The 13625-nt window shown below is 39.8% G+C and overlaps 1 protein-coding gene across 2 annotated transcripts in view; it reads left to right on the top strand.

The window, feature by feature from the left end:
* The window catches only part of TMX4 (thioredoxin related transmembrane protein 4), a 58686-nt gene that overhangs the window by 35199 nt on the left and 9862 nt on the right, over positions 1-13625 (top strand). Inside the window, exon 6 of one of the 2 annotated variants that reach the window (XM_053574103.1) lies at positions 452-553. The exons of the other annotated variant lie outside the window; for it this stretch is intronic. Within the exon in view, the coding sequence (XP_053430078.1) occupies positions 452-553 (102 nt within the window). The remainder of the gene's footprint in view (positions 1-451; positions 554-13625) is intronic. 2 annotated transcript variants of the gene reach the window in all.

Here is a 13625-nt window from a genome sequence, read left to right on the forward strand (position 1 = left end):
AGGAGTAGGGCGCTGGCCCCATATACTGGAGGTGACGGATTTAAACCCGGCCCTGGCCAAAAAAAAAAAAAAAAAATGGATAAAGGCTCAAGAATTTTAATTTTTTTATTTATGCCATATTATGAGAAAACATTGAGGTTTGTATAATTATTAGGGGAAGGGGACCGTAAAAATTTATCATAATAGAATAATTCTACCAGACTTTTGTCCAGATTATGAACTCTAAGAAAGTAACTCTTACTAGATATGACCTTTATTATTATTCTCAGTTCCCAATATTTTATAAGTCGAATTATTCTTCAGGAATAATTTAGGTACAGTACATATAAACTTTTATGGAAACTTACATACATAGAGACAATTGGCAGACTTGAATTATAGCTAGAGAAAGAGACTTACGTGTTACATTTGTTCATTACAAGTAACTGTTTTTGTTTTCTTCTGATTGCAGCATCTTCACAACTATTTCACAGTGACCCTTGGAATTCCTGCTTGGTGTTCTTACGTCTTTTTCGTCATAGCTACCTTGGTTTTTGGCCTTTTCATGGGTCTGGTAAGAGATAACCAATCTTTTTTTTTCTCTCTTTAAAAGCAGAATGGATTTCATATAAAACTAAAAGGCAGCCAAGAAAGAAAAAGCACATGAACAAATGTTCTTTTCCGAGTAATCTCAGCAGTTAAACAGCATTTCCTTATTTGATACTGCTTTTAGTTGTAACGTGAGATATAATAGGAAATTCATTAAATATTGTCACCTAATACTGTTGCTCAGAAGATATGTACTGCTCAGAATATAGAGATCAAAAAAGAATAGAGAGCCTGCCTGAATTCATGGTTTTCAAGACAACTGAATCAGCAGTGATTTCACACATTACCCACTTGATGAGAACACTGTGGTAATAAGGCCAAAGTTTTGAGTTTGTTCCTTTGAGTTAAACACAAGATTTTTTTCTTGTTCATATCTTCCAACTTAACCTCTAAAGCTGACTAGCTGCTTATACATATACTCTGGTTTTCTTGAGGTAGATTTTGTCAGACTATGTAGATAAAACAACACAACGATTATTGTGGAAAAAACATTGACGTGTCTAAGCACATCCCCATGTCTTTTTTGTGCTTGAAAATCAGCATCTTTACAGTATATGTCTGTGCATTTATTTGTTTTACATGAAAGTTGGAATAATACATTTATTTACCTAACTATGTAGGCAAATATAAATGTTTTAGCATATTTTATTCTTTGTTACAATTTTTCTTATCTTAATTTACTCTTCAGCAATTTGTATACATTTAAACTCAGGATAAAAAGTTCTTAAGAATCTTTATGCTAGGGCAGTGCCTGTGGCTCAAAGGAGTAGGGCGCCGGCCCCATATGCTGGAGGTTGCGAGTAGAGTGCCAGCCTCATAAGCCGGAGGTTGTGGGTTCAAACCCAGCCCCAGCCAAAAACAGCAAAAAAAAAAAAGGAATCTTTATACCATACCCTAATCACAGAGCTCCTAAACACTGTATGATGGGATAACTGACAATTAATAAAAAACTTTTTTTAATTATTGGGGATTCATTGAGGGTACAATAAGCCAGGTTACACTGATTGCAATTGTTAGGTAAAGTCCCTCTTGCAATCATGTCTTGCCCCCATAAAGTGTGACACACACCAAGGCCCCACCCCCCTCCCTCCGTCCCTCTTTCTGCTTTCCCCCCCATAACCTTAATTGTCATTAATTGTCCTCATATCAAAATTGAGTACATAGGATTCAAGCTTCTCCATTCTTGTGATGCTTTACTAAGAATAATGTCTTCCACTTCCATCCAGGTTAATACGAAGGATGTAAAGTCTCCAATTTTTTTAATGGCTGAATAGTATTCCATGGTATACATATACCACAGCTTGTTAATCCATTCCTAGGTTGGTGGGCATTTAGGCTGTTTCCACACTTTGGCGATTGTAAATTGAGCTGCAGTAAACAGTCTAGTACAAGTGTCCTTATGATAAAAGGATTTTTTTCCTTCTGGGTGGTAATGGGATTGCAGGATCAAATGGGAGGTCTAGCTTGAGTGCTTTGAGGTTTCTCCATACTTCCTTCCAGAAAGGTTGTACTAGTTTGCAGTCCCACAAGCAGTGTAAAAGTGTTCCCTTCTCTCCACATCCACGCCAGCATCTGCAGTTTTGAGATTTTGTGATGTGGGCCATTCTCACTGGGGTTTGATGATATCTCAGGGTTGTTTTGATTTGCATTTCTCTAATATATAGAGATGATGAACATTTTTCATGTGTTTGTTAGCCATTCGTCTGTCATCTTTAGAGAAGGTTCTATTCATGTCTCTTATATGAGACATGATATATGGGATTGATATATGGGATTGTTGGCTTTTTTCATGTGGATTAATTTGAGTTCTCTATAGATCCTAGTTATCAAGCTTTTGTCTGATTGAAAATATGCAAATATCCTTTCCAATTGTGTAGGTTGTCTCTTCGCTTTGGTTATTGTCTCCTTAGCTGTACAGAAGCTTTTCAGTTTAATGAAGTCCCATTTGTTTATTTTTGTTGTTGTTGCAATTGCCATGGCAGTCTTCTTCATGAAGTCTTTCCCCAGGCCAATATCTTCCAGTGTTTTTCCTATGCTTTCTTGGAGGATTTTTATTGTTTCATGCCTTAAATTTAAGTCCTTTATCCATCTTGAATCAATTTTTGTGAGTGGGGAAAGGTGTGGGTCCAGTTTCAGTCTTTTACATGTAGACATCCAGTTCTCCCAACACCATTTATTGAATAGGGAGTCTTTCCCCAAGGTATGTTCTTGTTTGGTTTATTGAAGATTAAGTGGTTGTAAGATGTTAGTTTCATTTCTTGGTTTTCAATTCGATTCCAAGTGTCTATGTCTCTGTTTTTGTGCCAGTACCATGCTGTCTTGAACACTGTGGCTTTGTAGTACAGACTAAAATCTGGTATGCTGATGCCCCCAGCTTTATTTTTCTTACTAAGAACTGCCTTAGGTATACGGGGTTTTTTCCGGTTCCATACAAAACACAGAATCATTTTTTCCAAATCTTGAAAGTACAATGTTGGTATTTTGATAGGAATGGCATTGAATAGGTAGATTGCTTTGGGAAGTATAGACATTTTAACAATGTTGATTCTTCCCATCCATGAGCATGGTATGTTCTTCCATTTGTTAATATCCTCTGCTGTTTCCTTTCTGAGGATCTCATAGTTTTCTTTATAGAGGTTCTTCACCTCCTTCGTTAGGTATATTCCTAGGTACTTCATTTTCTTTGAAACTATAGTGAAGGGAGTTGTGTCCTTAATTAGCTTCTCATCTTGACTGTTATTGGTGTATACAAAGGCTACTGACTTGTGGACATTGATTTTATATCCTGAAACATTACTGTATTTTTTGATGACTTCTAGGAGTCTTGTGGTTGAGTCTTTGGGGTTCTCTAAGTATAAGATCATGTCGTCAGCAAAGAGGGAGAGTTTGACCTCCTCTGCTCCCATTTGGATTCCCTTTATTTCCTTGTCTTACCTAATTGTATTGGCTAGAACTTCCAGCACTACGTTGAATAGTAAAGGTGACAGAGGACAACCTTGTCTGGTTCCAGTTCTAAGAGGAAAAGCTTTCAGTTTTACTCCATTCAGTAAAATATTAGCTGTGGGTTTGTCATAGATAGCTTCAATCAGTTTTAGAAATGTGCCACCTATGCCTATACTCTTCAGTGTTCTAATTAGAAAAGGATGCTGGATTTTATCAAATGCTTTTTCTGCATCTATTGAGAGGATCATGAGATCTTTATTTTTGCCTCTGTTAATATGGTGGATAACGTTTATGGACTTGCGTATGTTCAACCAGCCTTGCATCCCTGGGATGAAACCTACTTGATCATGATGTGTGACTTTTTGATGATAAGCTGTAATCTATTGGCTAGGATTTTGTTGAGAATTTTTGCATCTATATTCATGAGTGGGATTTGTCTGAAATTCTCCTTTTTGTTTGGGTCTTTTCCTGGTTTTGGTATCAGGGTGATGTTTGCTTCATAGAATGTGTTGGGGAAGATTCCTTCTTCCTCAATTTTTTGGAATAATTTCTGCAGTACAGGAATAAGCTCCACCTTGAAGGTTTGATAGAATTCTGGTGTGAAGCCATCTGGACCAGGGCATTTTTTTGGTTGGAAGATTTTTTATTGTTTCTTTAATCTCAGTGCTTGAAATTGGTCTGTTCAGGAGCTCTATTTCTTCCTGGCTAAGTCTAGGGAGAGGGTGTGATTCCAAATATTGATCCATTTCCTTTACATTGTCAGATTTCTGGGCATAGAGTTTCTGGTAGTATTCAGAGATGATCTCTTGTATCTCTGTGGGATCAGTTGTTATTTCCCCTTTATCATTTCTGATTGAGGTTAATAGAGATTTTACTTTCTATTCCACGTTAGTCTGGCCAATGGTTTATCTATTTTATTAATTATTTCAAAAAACCAACTCCTTGTTTCATTGATTTTCTGAATGCTTCTTTTGTTTCAGTTTCATTGATCTCTGATTTGATTTTGGAGATTTCTTTTTTTTTTTTTTTGTAGTTTTTGGCCAGGGCTGGGTTTGAACCCGCCACCTCCAGCATATGGGACCGGCGCCCTACTCCTTGAGCCACAGGCGCCGCCCAGATTTTGGAGATTTCTTTTCTTCTACTGACATTAGGCTTAGATTGTTCTTCTTTTTCGAACACCATAAGATGGCTTGTGAGTTTGTTGATGTGCTCTCTTTCTGTTTTTCGAATGTAGGCATCTAAAGCGATGAATTTTCCTCTCAACACTGCTTTTGCAGTATCCCACAGGTTTTCGTAGCTTGTGTCTTCATTGTTGTTATGCTCAAGGAAGTTAATAATTTCCTGTTTTATTTCTTCCTGTACCCATCTGTTATTCAACAGAAGATTGTTTAATTTCCATGTCTTTGTGTGGGGTCGAACGTTTTTGTTAGAGTTGAGTTCCACCCTTAGTGCCTTATGGTTTGAGAAGATACAAGGTAAAATTTCAATTCTTTTGATTCTGTTGATACTTGTTTTGTGGCCCAGGATATGATCAATTTTGGAGAATGTTCCATGGGGTGATTAGAAGAATGTATTTTCTTTATCTTTGGGATGAAGTGTTCTATATGCATCTATCAAGCACAGTTGTTCTAGGGTCTCATTTAAATCTCTTATATCTTTGTTTAATTTCTGTTTAGAGGATCTGTCCAGCTCTGTAAGAGGACTATTAAAGTCCCCTGTTATTATGGCATTATCAGATATCATATTGCTCAGACTGAGTAAGGTCTGTTTCAAGAATCTGGGAGCATTTAATATTTAGAATTGAAACGTCTTCTTGTTGTATATTTCCCTTGACCGATATAAAGTGACTGTCTTTGTCTTTTTTGACTTTAGTTGCTTTAAATCCACATGTATCTGAAATTAAGATTGCAACTCCTCTTTTCTTCTGAATTCCATTTGCCTGAAAAATTGTCTTCCAACCCTTGACTCGGAGCTTTAATTTGTCTTTTGTAAGCCAGGTGTGTTTCTTGCAGACAGCAAATTGATGGCTTGTGTTTTTTAATCCAGTCAGCCAATCTATGTCTCTTCAGTGGGGAATTCAAGCCATTAACATTTATTGAGATAATTGATAAGTGTGGTAGTGTTCTATTGATCTTATTTTGTGAGAGTCCATTGCTTAGTTTTATCTTTTGCATCAGTGTGGAGGTTAAGTTCTGTCCTTTAATTTCTGAGTTTTTACTTTGCTGCTGATCCATTGTGATGGTCAGTGTGTAGAACAGGTTGAAGTATTTCCTGTAGAGCTGGTCTTGTTGTGGCGAATTTCCTCAATGTTTGTATATCCATAAATGATTTCATTTCTCCGTCAATTTGAAAGCTAGCTTAGCGGGGTACAAAATTCTGGGCTTGAAATTGTTCTATTTAAGTAGATTAAAGGTAGATGACCATTGTCATCTTGCTTGGAAAGTTTCATTAGAGAAGTCTACAGTCACTCTGATGGATTTGCCCCTGTAGGTAAACTGGCGCTTACTTCTGGCAGCTTGCAGAATCTTTTCTTTTGTCTTGACTTTGGACAGGTTGATCACAATGTGTCTTGGAGAAGCTCGGTTAGAGTTGAGGCGACCTGCGGTCTGATATCCCTCTGAAAGCAGTGTGTCAGAATCTTTGGTGATATTTGGGAAATTTTCTTTCTTTTTTTTTTTTTATTAAATCTTAGCTGTGTACATCAATAAGATCATGGGGCACCATACACTTGGTTCATAGAATATTTGACACATTTTCATCTCATTAGTTGACATAGCCCTCCTGGCATTTTCTTAGTTACTTTGCCAAGACATTTACATTCCACATTTGCCAAGGTTCACATGTACCCTTGTAAGATGCACCACAGGTGTGATCCTTTCAATCCCCCTCCCTCTACCCACCTTCCCCCTCCCTCCCCACGCTTTCCCCCTTCCCCCTGTTTTTAGGTTTAACTTGGTTATAGCTTTCATGTGAAGGTCCTAAGTTAGTTTCATAGTAAGTGTGAATACATTGGATATTTTTTCTTCCATTCGTGAGACACTTTACTGAGAAGAATATGTTCCAGCTCCATCCATGTAAACATGAAAGAGGTAAACTCTCCATCTTTCTTCAAGGCTGCATAGTATTCCATGGTGTACATATACCACAATTTGTTAATCCATTCATGGATCAATGGGCACTTGGGTTTTTTCCATGACTTAGCAATTATGAATAGGGCTGCAATAAAGATTCTGGTACAAATATCTTTGTTATGATGTGGTTTTTTGTCTTCTGGGTATATGCCCAGCAGAGCAATTACAGGATTCAATGGCAGATCTATTTTTAGATCTCTAAGTGTTCTCCATATATCTTTCCAAACGGAATGTATTACTTTGCATTACCACCAGCAGTGCAAAAGTGTTCCCTTTTCTCCACATCCGCGCCAACATCTCTGGTCTCGAGATTTTGTGATATAGGCTAGTCTCACTGGAGTTAGATGATATCTCAAAGTAGTTTTGATTTGCATTTCTCTGATGATTAAAGATGATGAGCATTTTTTCATATGTCTGAAGGCCGCTCACCTGTCTACTTCGGAGAAGTTTCTTTTCAAGTCTCTTGCCCAGCCTGTGATGGTATCCCTTGTTCTTTTCTTGCTAATGCGTTTGAGTTCTGTGTGGATTCTGGTTATTAAACCTTTGTCAGAGACATAACCATCAAATATCTTCTCCCATTCTGTGGGCTGTTTGTTTGCTTTATTTACTGTGTTCTTGGCTGTGCAGAAGCTTTCTAGTTTGATCAAGTCCCAAAAGTGTATTTTTGAAGCTGCTTCAATCGCCCAGGGGGTCCTTCTCATAAAAAACTCACCCAACCCAATTTCTTCAACGGTTTTCCCTGCACTCTCTTCTAGTATTTTTATAGTTTCATGTCTTAAGTTTAGGTCTTTAATCCAATAAGAGTCTATCTTGGTTAGTGGTTAAAGGTGTGGACCAGATTCAGTCTTCTACAGGTTGCCAGCCAGTTCATCCAGCACCATTTATTAAATAGGGAATCTTTTCCCCCACTGGATGTTTTTAATTGCCTTGTCAAAGATTAAATAACGGTAAGTAGCTGGATTCATCTCTTGGTTCTCTATTCTCTTCCAGACATCTACTTCTCTGTTTTTGTGCCAATACCATGCTGTTTTGATCACTATCGATTTGTAGTATAGTCTAAGGTCTGGTAGCGTAATTCCTCCTGCTTTGTATTTTTGAGTAATGTCTTGGCTATTCGAGGTTTTTTCTGATTCCATATAAAATGAAGTATTGTTTTTTCAAGATCTTTAAAGTATGACAGTGGAACTTTAATAGGGATTGCGTTGAAGTTATATATTGCTTTGGGTAGTATGGACATTTTAACACTGTTGATTCTTCCCAGCCATGAGCATGGTATGTTTTTCCATTTATTAACATTCTCGGCTATCTCTTTTCTTAGACTTTCATAGTTCTCTTTATATAGATCTTTCACATCCTTTGTTAGATAAACTCCCAATTATTTCATCTTCTTTGGCATTACTGTGAATGGGATAGAGTCCTTAATTGTTTTTTCAGCTTGACTATTGTTGGTATATATAAAGGCTACCAATTTATGAATGTTGATTTTGTAACCTGAGACGTTGCTGTATTCCTTGATCACTTCTAAGAGTTTTGTAGTAGAGTCCCCAGTGTTTTCCAGATATACAATCATATCATCTGTGAAGAGTGAAAGTTTGATCTCTTCTGACTCTATGTGGATGCCCTTGATCGCCTTTTCTTCCCCAATTGCCGTGGCTAAAACTTCCATTACAATGTTAAAAAGCAATGGAGACAATGGGCAGCCTTGTCTCGTTCCTGGTCTAAGTGGAAATGATTCCAGTTTAACTCCGTTCAATATGATATTGGCTGTGGGTTTGCTGTAGATGGCCTCTATCAGTTTAAGAAATGTCCCTTCTATACCGATTTTCTTAAGTGTTCTGATCATGAAGGGATGTTGGATGTTATCAAAAGCTTTTTCTGCATCAATTGAGAGAATCATATGATCTTTGTTTTTTACTTTGTTTATGTGTTGAATTACATTTATAGATTTACGTATATTGAACCAGCCTTGAGTCCCGGGGATAATGCCAACTTGATCATGATGTATGATTTGTTTGATATGTTGTTGGATTCTGTTTGTTAGGATTTTGTTGAGCATTTTTGCATCTATATTCAGTAGTTATATTGGTCTATAATTTTCTTTTCTTGTTGGGTCCTTTCCTGGTTTGGGGATCAGGGTGATACTTGCTTCATAGAACGTGTTGGGGAGTCTTCATTCGTTTTCTACATTTTGGAACAGTTTGAGTAATATAGGTACTAATTCCTCTTTAAAGGTTTGGTAGAATTCTGATGTGAAACCATCTGTTCCCGGACTTTTCTTTTTTTGGGAGGTTTTGTATGGTTGATGTTATTTCCGAACTTGAAATGGGCCTGTTCAACATTTCCACTTGATTCTGGTTAAGTCTTGGAAGGTGACGAGCTTCCAAGTATCAGTCCATTTCCTTCAGATTTTCATATTTCTTAGAGTAAAGTTTCTTGTAATATTCATTAAGGATTTTTTGGATTTCTGAGGAGTCTGTTGTTATTTCGTCTTTGTCATTTCCGATTGATGAGATTAGAGATTTTACTCTTTTTTTCCTGATTAGGATGGCCAACGGTTTATCTATTTTATTGACCTTTTCATAAAACCAGCTTTTTGATTTATTGATCTGTTGTATTGTTCTTTTGTTTTCAATTTCATTTAGTTCTGCTCTGATTTTGGTTATTTCTTTTCTTCTACCGGGTTTGGAGTTGGAGTGTTCTTCCTTTTCCAGTTGCTTGAGATGTCCCGTTAAGTTGCTAACTGCCTCTCTTTCCGTTCTCCTGAGGAAGGCTTGCACCACTATAAATTTCCCTCTCAGAACTGCCTTTGTGGTGTACCAGAGGTTCTGATAGTTCATGTCTTCATTGTCGTTTTGTTCCAGAAATTTGGCAATTTCCTTCTTGATCTCATCTCTGACCCAGCTGTTGTTCAGCATGAGGTTATTTAACTTCCATGTTTTTGTATGAGTATGTAGATTCCTGTTGTTACTCAGCTCAAGTTTTATTCCATGATTGTCCGATAAGATGCATGGAATAACTTCTATTCCTTTAAATTTACTGAGGTTAGATTTGTAACCTAAGATGTGATCGATTTTGGAGTAAGTTCTGTGGGCTGATGGGAAGTATGTGTATTCAGTTTTGTTAGGATGAAATGTTCTGTAGATGTCTGCTAGATCTAAATGCTGGATGGTTAGATTTAAATCTAAAATTTCTTTACTCAGCATTTTGTTAGAGGATCGATCCCTCACTGCCAAAGGAGTGTTAAAATCTCCGACTATTATGGAGCTGGAGGAAATCAAGTTGCTCATGTCTGTTCGAGTTTCTCTTATGAATTGAGGTGCATTCTGATTGGATGCATAGATATTAATGATTGAAATCTCATCATATTGAGTATTACCCTTAACAAATATGAAATGACCATTCTTGTCCTTCCTTACTTTTGTTGGTTTAAAGCCTATTGTGTCTGCAAATAAAATTGCAACACCTGCTTTTTTCTGGTTACCTTTTGCCTGAAATATGAATAACCATCCTTTCACCCTGAGTCTGTGTTTGTCTTTTAAGTTAAGATGTGACTCTTGTAAGCAACAGATATCTGGTCTGAGCTTTTGTATCCAGTCAGCTAACCTATGTCTCTTTAGAGGGCAGTTTAAGCCATTCACATTAATGGATATTATTGATAAGTTTGGTGAAATTTTGGGTATCGAGTTTTTCAAAAGTCTAGTGGAAAATTTTAATCTTTTCACCATTGTAGAAGTTGGAGTTTGATCAGGAGTTTCTGAGTGAGTTTACATTTGTAGTAGAGGATTGGGTTGGTCATTATGGAGGATAGGTCTGAAAATATCCTGAAGAGCTGGTTTGGTTATGGCCAATTTCTTCAACGTATGAATGTCGTTAAAGTATTTAATTTCTCTATCATAGATGAAACTCAGTTTAGCTGGGTACAACATCCGGGGTTGAAAGTTATTTTGCTTTAGAAGATTAAAAGTCGATGACCACCCTCTTCTGGCTTGAAAAGTTTCAGCAGAGAGATCTGCAGTCATTCTAATGTTCTTACCTTTGTAGGTAATGGCTTTCTTTCGCCTGATAACCTTGATAATTCTCTCCTTCATGATGACTTTAGTGAAGCTAATTATGATATGTCTGGGGGATGACTTATTGGGGTTGAATTGTGAGTTCTGAAACTGTCTGCTATCTGAATTTCAGAATCTCTAGGCGTGTCTGGAAATTCTCTTTCATAATTTCATGTAGTAGGGCCTCTGTGCCACTTCATCATTTTCCAGAACTCCTATTATTCGTATATTTGCCTTTTTTGAATTATCCCAGAGCTCTCTATGAGAATGATCCGTTTTTGCTCTCCATTTCTCTTCCTCTTTGAGAGTTTGGGACCGTTCAAAGGGTTTATCTGTGATGTCAGAAATCCTTTCTTCTGCTTGGTCCATTCTATTGCTGAGGGATTCTACTGTATTTTTCATATCTTTAAGGGCTGCAAATTCTTGCTTCAGTGTGTCTGAGTTTTTGGTGGTTTTGTCTTTAAATTCGTTAAATTCTTGAGACAACTTTTGAATTTCTGCTCGGGTTCCTAATTCCATTTTATCAATCTTGTCTGCAATCCAAATGCTGAATTCGATTTCTGACGTGTCTGCCAGTTGTTTATGAATGGGATCTTCAATTACATCCGCCATTTCTTTCCTTGGGGGGGTTTATCTATTCCGGTTATTCATGTTACCAGAGATTTTCCGCTGATTCCGCCCCATGGTTGTTTTACTCCCTTTGTTTTTTCTCCTAGGGTTTTAATGAGGGCTCGTTCAGTGTTGTAGCCTGAGAGGCTGGGGCCCTGTATGGTGTGGTGGGGCTGAGTCGTTCTGACTTACTGTCAGCTGGCTTCTGTTTGACCCCAGTGAAGCACTTACTCTGGGTTGAAGTCTCAGTTCTCTGAGTCGGCCCTACCCTGGATGTTTCCGGGGTCTGTGAGTCACCTCAGGCAAATCCTATACTCAGGGGTGGCCTCCTCTGGTTGCCCAGGGAGGCAGGGGTATGGCTTCAGCTGCCTCAGGGAACTGCTGCTCTGATGTGGTTCTCCCCCAGCCTCACTCCTGTGTCCCAGAGTCAATACCAACCAGCCGCAGTTCGGGCACTGTCTACGCCCCGGCAAATCGCTCAAGAATCTGGACTCCTGGGGTCAGGCCTCCAGATCCCAGAGTGAGGGTGGGGTGGGGCTCTGGGAGCTCAGAGCCGCTGGCAGCAAGCTCACTCAATTCCTCCCAATCTTTGGCTCCACCGCAGTGCCGCAGCCCAAGCCTCCAGGCTTCAGAGTGAGGGCGGGGTGGGGGGAACGGCTTGAGCCCAGAACCGCCAGGTAGCGAACAGATTCAGCTCCACCCAGTTCCTTGGCCAGCCACATGGCATGCGCTCAGGTCTCCAGACCACAGAGCGAGGGCCGGGGGGAGCGCCAGGAGCTCAGAGCCTGCAAGGGCTCTGAGCCACAGGGAGCCCAGTCGACAGCGAGCAAATTCAGTTCCTCCCAGTCTCTCGCCCGGTTGTACTGCAGCAGCTCAAGTCTTCAGGCTTCAGAGTGGGGGCAATGTTGGGGGAGCGGCTGGAGCCCAGAACCACTGGGCAGTGAACAGACTCAGCTCCACCCAGTTCCCTGCCTGGCCACGCGGGGGGCGCGCCGGGGGCCCAGAGCCAGCAGGGGCTCCAAGCCGCAGGCAGCAAGCAAATTCAGTTCCTCCCAGTCTCTCGCCCAGTTGTACCCCCACAGCTCAAGCCTTCAGGCTTCAGAGTGGGGGCGGGGGAGCGGCTGGAGCCCAGAACTGCTGGGCAGCAAACAGACTCGGCTCCACCCCGTTCCCTGCCCAGCCACACGGCAGGCGCTCAGGTCTCCAGACCACAGAGCGAGGGCGGGGGGAGCACCGGGAGCCCAGAGCCAGCAAGGGCTTAGAGCTGCAGGGAACCCAGTCGACAGCGAGCAAATTCAGTTCCTCCCAGTCTCTCTCCCGGTTGTACTGTCGCAGCACAAACCTTCAGGCTTCAGAGTGGGGGTGGGGTGGAGGGAGCGGCTGGAGCCCAGAACCACCGGGCAGCAAAAAACAGACTCAGCTCCACCCTGCTCCCTGCCCCGTCACACAGCCGGGAAATTTTCTTTAATAATATTCTCTAGTATGGCTTCCATTCCTCTGGGGCATTCTTCTTCCCCTTCTGGGATTCCTATAACTCGTATGTTGGAACGCTTCATAAGGTTCCATAATTCTGACAGTGAACGTTCTGCTTTCTCTCGCTTCTTTTCTGCCTCTTTTACTATCTGAGTTATCTCAAGAACTTTGTCTTCTACCTCTGAAATTCTTTCTTCTGCATGGTCTAATCTGTTGCTGATACTTTCCATTGCATCTTTAAGTTCCCTAATTGACTGCTTCAGTTCCTTCAGCTCTGCTATATCCTTTCTGTATTCTTCATATCGTTCATCTCTTATTTGATTCTGTTTTTGGATTTCCTTTTGGTTATTTTCCACTTTATTAGCAGTTTCCTTCATTGTTTCCATCATTTCCTTCGTTGTTTTCATCATGTGTATTCTAAATTCCCTTTCTGTCATTCCTAACATTTCTTTATTGGTGGAATCCTCTGCAGTAGCTACCTCATGGTCCCTTGGAGGGGTTGTTCTGGACTGGTTCTTCATGTTGCCTGGAATTTTCTGCTGATTCTTCCTCATGAGTGATTTCTTTTACCTGTTTCCTTGCCCTAATTTTCCTTTCACTTCCTCTTGCTCTTCAAGTTCCCATGCCTCTGGACTAAGGTTTCGAAGAGTCCTTTTGGTATAGGACCAGAAGGATGAGAAGGTTGAAAAACAAGAAGGGATGAAAAAAAGAAGGGAAGAATGACAAGAAAATAGAGAAAGGAGAGGGGGTGCGTAAACGAATATTGACTAAAATTAGAGAGGCACAGAACGAGGGAGACAGAGCAATATACGTGTACAGTAGGGTACTTTGA

The sequence above is a fragment of the Nycticebus coucang genome, chromosome 21, assembly GCF_027406575.1.
Source record: "Nycticebus coucang isolate mNycCou1 chromosome 21, mNycCou1.pri, whole genome shotgun sequence".
Classification (NCBI taxonomy): domain Eukaryota; kingdom Metazoa; phylum Chordata; class Mammalia; order Primates; family Lorisidae; genus Nycticebus; species Nycticebus coucang.